At 29.2% G+C, this 6,000-nt stretch overlaps 1 protein-coding gene across 1 annotated transcript in view; it reads left to right on the top strand.

The window, feature by feature from the left end:
• The first annotated feature begins 3,146 nt into the window (after positions 1-3,146).
• LOC132714453 (sodium-dependent neutral amino acid transporter B(0)AT3-like) overlaps positions 3,147-6,000 on the top strand; it is a 38,397-nt gene continuing 35,543 nt past the window's right edge. Inside the window, exon 1 of the mRNA XM_060697343.1 lies at positions 3,147-3,770. Coding sequence (XP_060553326.1) covers positions 3,416-3,770 — 355 coding nt within the window. The 5' untranslated portion in view covers positions 3,147-3,415. The remainder of the gene's footprint in view (positions 3,771-6,000) is intronic.

Below are 6,000 nucleotides of genomic sequence, written 5' to 3'. Positions count from 1 at the left end.
AAGCTCTGAACAAGAACATATCAAAAACACCCTCCTTCTACTATATAGTTAGCTATTCAACACGCACGCCTTCGCATGCATTGTAGCTCACTAAAGGAACATCTTTACTCAAAAAACATTATAGACTCAGCAGCGTGTGCTTGTGGCGGAGTTGAGGATACAGATCATTTTCTCTTACACTGTCCGATTTATACAAACCAAAGAGCGGATCTTCTCTGTAATATTTCACCAATTTACTCAGTAAATTTGGATATCCTTCTTTTTGGCGATGAATCCTTGGACAATGACACTAACTCATTTATTTTCACACAGGTACAAAATTACATTTTTCGCACAGGTCGTTTCAAGTGATAAAAATCCCACTTAGACATGGACTTGACCCTTGACCCTTTTATTTTCTTTCATAAGTTCTTTGTTAAATATTAATTTCTGAACTGTATATTCCCCTGACTCTTTTAAGTTTCAATTACACTTTATTTTACCAACTAACAATTTATTTTTTATCTATATATATATCTTTTTTCTCTGTAGTTTTCTCAGAAATATTATTACATATTTATTATTACACCATCATGGCAGCTTAGCACGATAGTCGTAGCGAGGCTTAGCATAAGCTTTTAGCTTTCTCCTCTATTCTGATAGTTTACATGTTTAGTACACCTAATAATTTCTGTATACATTTTAGTTTAGTTTTAATGTAAAATCGCTCTGTAATTATTCTTGTGTACTTTGTATGATATATTATGTAATCAATTTATTGAAAATAAATATTGTTTAAACCAAACCTCTTTATATATCTTTGTGAATGTCAATATTCATGCTTGCAATTTGCTGCATTATTTAGTAAATTTTATGTAATTCATATTACATGTATTTTGATTTGACATGTATTAAGACAAAGCTGCTATAAATATACAGGTAATAAGATAAGGCTGTTATATAGGTACATGTAATAAGATAAGGCTGTTATATATGTACAGGAAATAAGACAAGGATGTTATATTGGTGCATGTAATAAGACAAGGCTGTTCTATAGATACATGTAATAAGACAAGGCTGTTCTATAGGTACATGTTATAAGACTAAGCTGTTATATAGATACATGTAATAAGACAAAGCTGTTATATTGGTACATGTAATAAGACAAATCTGTAATATAGATACATGTAATAAGACAAAGCTTTTATATTGGTACATGCAATAAGACAAAGCTGTTATATTGGTACATGTAATAAGACAAAGTTGTTATATAGATACCTGTAATAAGACAGAATGCTGTTATAGAGGTACATGTAATTAGGTGCAATAAGTAGGAATTTATACGTTACTACGAGTATGTTATCATATAAACTAAATAAACAAGCCACACAAACATGTTATTATATTAGTATGTCGGTGATGTTGTGATGCTAAAGGCAAATGAAAAAAATATGTTATGATAAACTGCTCTGTGCTATATTATTTTATTTAGTTAACAAAGATTGTGGATGGAAAAATTAAAACGCGAATCCACCAAAGTGAAAGATGTTGTCTCTGTATCGTATAAATTGCACCAACTTACAAAAAAATGGCATATACCTAAATTATTCGTTTATCTAAATTATTCATGTCTCCATGTATATGAAACTAATGTATTGTTAAACATGTTAAAGCGTACGCGTGAAATGAACGATTATAAAATGTAATTTTATGAGATATGAGCAATTTATTTAATTTTATAAACAGATCGTGAATATCTGATCATTATTCCTTCATTAAACCTACATAATTTTCGTTATGTTTAACTGTTCACGGCTGACTTGACTCGCAATGTTTGGAAATAAATTGAATTGATAAATGAATACAATTTTCTAAGAGATTAAGGATGAAGTATATAAAACCTATGTATACAGGCACTGGTTGTTTTTTGTGAAAATTTAAAAATATTTTTTTTTTTTTTTTTTTTTTTTTTTTTGTAAATCGTTAAGACTAACGATTTAATAACATCATTAATCTAGTCAATGTGTTGAATAATGTTCAGACTGAAATATCTATTTATATGGAAATCGCTGTAATATTCTTACAATAACTAGATTTGTGTTCATATAAATAGACAAATTACTTTGTTTTGCGTCCAGATTTGCCAATAGTACAATATAAGGATTGTTTCTTTCAGCGTTGCCAATTTGATTTCATTTTAGAAAGATAAATCGCATTTCCATTGCATTAAGTATGTCAGTATATATTATACACAAATGTTAAAAATAAAGTTAGGTTTCAAGAATATTAAACAATACTTGGCACTTATCTAGACAGGGAATTCCAAAATTTTTAACTCTGATGTTTATGACATGAAATTAAGAAATTTCTTTTAATATTTTTAACTTAATCTATTTGTTTTATTTTTAAACAGTAAACAATTCATGTTATTTTATATACAACATTCTTTGTACTATCGGATATTATCTTGTAAGTTTTTTATTTTATTGGGGCGGTCACATTTCTACGGTGCCCCTAGTGTGACATTTTCCACACTTTTTCCCCCGTACGGATTAAGTAGGAAGCTTAGAAACTCGCTCTGTAACCAGTATTTTACAAATTTTATATAAATGTTAACAAAATATGCAATATAGACACTAAACTATACATATCATTTCGACTTGTACTTGCTGTCTTACGTTTATAATAAGTAAATTCATTAATCATAACTGTTCGTTTTGAGGCATATACACAAATTAACAAGAATTTAATTTAAACAATGAATACTTTTCTTACTTTGGCGTTTAATCTATTTAACAAGTTTGTTAGAAAATTGACGATGAAAATAAATCAATAACTAGAACATGTAGATTAATAAAGTAGTAAAATAGGAAGGAAGAGAAAGAAAGAGTCAATATATTTGTTGTTGCTTATTTTGCTGTTGCTGCTGTTGTCGTTGCTAATTGCCATTGCTATCAATGATAAAATTCATCGAAACAGCTCAAAATCACGATTTATTTTTTCATCTTGTAATACATTATATCATATTATTAATATAACATGGTTTGTAAAATAACAATGTAGTTGTTGCAACATTCCCAATGCAATTGATTTTCATTAATGCTCCCTGCTGCTTCTAAAAACGGTATGTCTGCAGTTAACTGTTATCAGTTTTCAACAGGCTCTGGTGTATTTCCTTTAATTATTCTATCAATCCTTCAGTGTCATTGATCAGAGCTTTTCTTATCTGTCCTCCTGGAATTTCATTCTAGCGCTGACAGGATTGATCTTGTGAGTATAACCGAAAAAGAGATATACACGAGTTTTGTGTACTACATATACATTCACATAGTAAAATAATATATAAAATGAAAATAAATTTTATGATTGGATTTTGTGTAAGTATGTGCATGTAAATGAATGCTCAGTGGATGTTTTAAAACTAATTAAAATAATTATGGATGATAATCAAGACAAAGTAGAGATGACGAACTTGGTATCGCCGCATTCCAACGTTGGCAATGACCATTTGCGAGACGGCGGACCACATGAAAATCAAGCCTTGAATTTACCTTCGCCGCCATCTAATTCGTATGGAAGCACACTAGGTGGAAGCATGCTTAGTATAAATCCTGAGGCTTCAACTGTTAATTTGTTGAAGATTGACCTGGAGAAGAAAATAGATCGCCATACCGGTGAGGAACGTGATATGTGGGACAGTAGAGCGGAATTTCTCCTATCTTTGATCGGGTACGCAGTTGGCCTTGGAAACGTTTGGAGATTTCCTTATCTTACTCAAAAGAATGGCGGAGGTAAGATATTATATGTTAAAGACATACTTGGTATTTAAGACACAAAGGTTCACTTGTTATTTAACATTTCGAAAGAGTACTCTTCATTTAACAAAAATAATTAAAGAATTTGCCTCTCTCAAATGTAAGGATTCATTTAAATTAAGAAAATTGATTTTCACAGCAGATTAATTTCATTTTGGTATGTGTTGCAGGATCTTCTTAATCATTTTAATACTAAATTAAAACGTGAAAACATATTGGTTTTTATTAGTTTCAGGAGCCCAGAAATAATAGAAAATATAATTAAGAATAAGTTAACGAATTTTTTACTTACATTCAATAGAAACTATAAATCATTTTATTTAAAGTATTTATGGATCACAATTATAGAAAAAAGTAAGGCTAATTCATCACTGTGAGCAGCTACAGAAATTCCTTTCGCGGACTTTCCAATTTGTATATGTATATATATTTCATTTAAATAACATCAAGATATACATCATTTATAATAAATAATATAAAGGCTTGTAACGATATAGGCATAATCCACTTTTTAGATAACTGTTTTCAAAATAATATAGCAAATGGTCAGCAACTGACCTCTAATAAATCACAAAACCTATATATTATATATTAGGTTAAAAATAAATTTTATTTAATGTTACATTTTAGACATAATGTCAATTAGGGTTTATTGTATTGTAAAAACACAGACTGTATACGACCTGAAAACTGTACGTTTAGTTTTGGCTGCATTTTTTATCAATCCTGAAATATTATTTGAATGGACGTTAAACTGACAATATATACATTAACTAATATGTCATAGAATTCAATGTTCATGTCAGGTAAATAATTATCATTTTAAAACTAGTTTAGTGTAGGCTACCTACAGTAAAATTTGGATATGAAAACAAAAACAAAAATTTGCATTCTAAGCTTTTCTGAAATTTATTCGTCTTGATGATGCTTTGCTACTGCTAAAAGTTTGTAACGCCACTGAAAAAGCGTTGTGTACACAATGGCGAACAGAACCATAATATCAAAGAAATCCTCCCTTGTGGTTTAACTAATTAGGAATATTTTAGCGTAATAAGCAGCATATGGCATAGAGATAGTCTCAAACAACAATGTTCTTGAAAGTCGTTGTTGTTGTTGTTGTTGTTGTTGTTGTTGTTGTTGTTGTTGTTGTTCACAATTTTATTATCGAAAATGTATTGTTTGGTTGCTGCCAAATCTCTATCACTGATAGAATGACAAGTATTCAATGTTATTTTTAGCTTATATGAAAGGATAGAGCATTCAGCTGTTTGCCTCATTAAAGTTGACAAAAACATCTACTTCAGAAATAATCCTATCAGAGGTCAAACAATACAGTTGTTCTGAGAAGTATACTCAAATCAAATGTCTAATTTCCGTCTGTGATTGATGTCCGGATAAATACGTTGTCGACCTTTTGTTTGTTCAGTTTGTCAATAATTTCCAGGTCTATTTTTGTTAACGTAATAAAAGTTACAAATATTCCGACATATAAATATCGTGCTGCTAAACGTTAGGTTTCATCGACATAGTTTATAATAGTGTATACTATTATCACTTAAAAGATATAAAAAATAAAAAGATGTAATACATATAACCGAATGCATAAACAATACACTTAATGGAAAGGAAGTTAAAACATCCACTAATCTTAGGAAATGGCCATTTTTTTTTAAAAAAGAAATCGATGGTTTATAATATCCCGGTGGTAGGATTGATCTTTTCCAACAATAAAAGAATATATATTGCAATCAGAAAGGTGTCAGAAAGGTGTGCATTGTTTTGATATCAAAATATGAAATAACCTATATTTTTCTTATGAATTTATATTTATTATGGAAATGTCCACAATCTAGTCACCATTGCTTTTTTAAAAAATATAAAACAACAAGCTTTTGAACAATTAGAAGACTCACACAAACTCAGTGTGTTTACCGTTTTGATGGTAATTCATTTTTTAAACATGATATATTTTCATGTGGCCTATTAAACAAGATGATACGTTTATGAAAAACATGATATTATTTTGGCAATTATTATCTTAACGTAAAACTGGAGAAAAAGGGATTATTTCATAAAGTTTAAATCGTCTTTGGAGGGTAATAACTAGTAAGGAATTATAGAATAAACTTTCACTATTTCTTAAAATATCATACATATACTAAATGTGTTTCTCCAAATTTATCGGAAATATAATTTATGAAAAGCT

This window comes from Ruditapes philippinarum, unplaced genomic scaffold, assembly GCF_026571515.1.
Source record: "Ruditapes philippinarum isolate M1 unplaced genomic scaffold, ASM2657151v2 ctg12_1_1_1_1, whole genome shotgun sequence".
Taxonomy (NCBI): domain Eukaryota; kingdom Metazoa; phylum Mollusca; class Bivalvia; order Venerida; family Veneridae; genus Ruditapes; species Ruditapes philippinarum.
The sequence above is the reverse complement of the archived record's forward strand: the minus strand, read 5'-3'. Positions and strand labels throughout refer to the sequence as shown.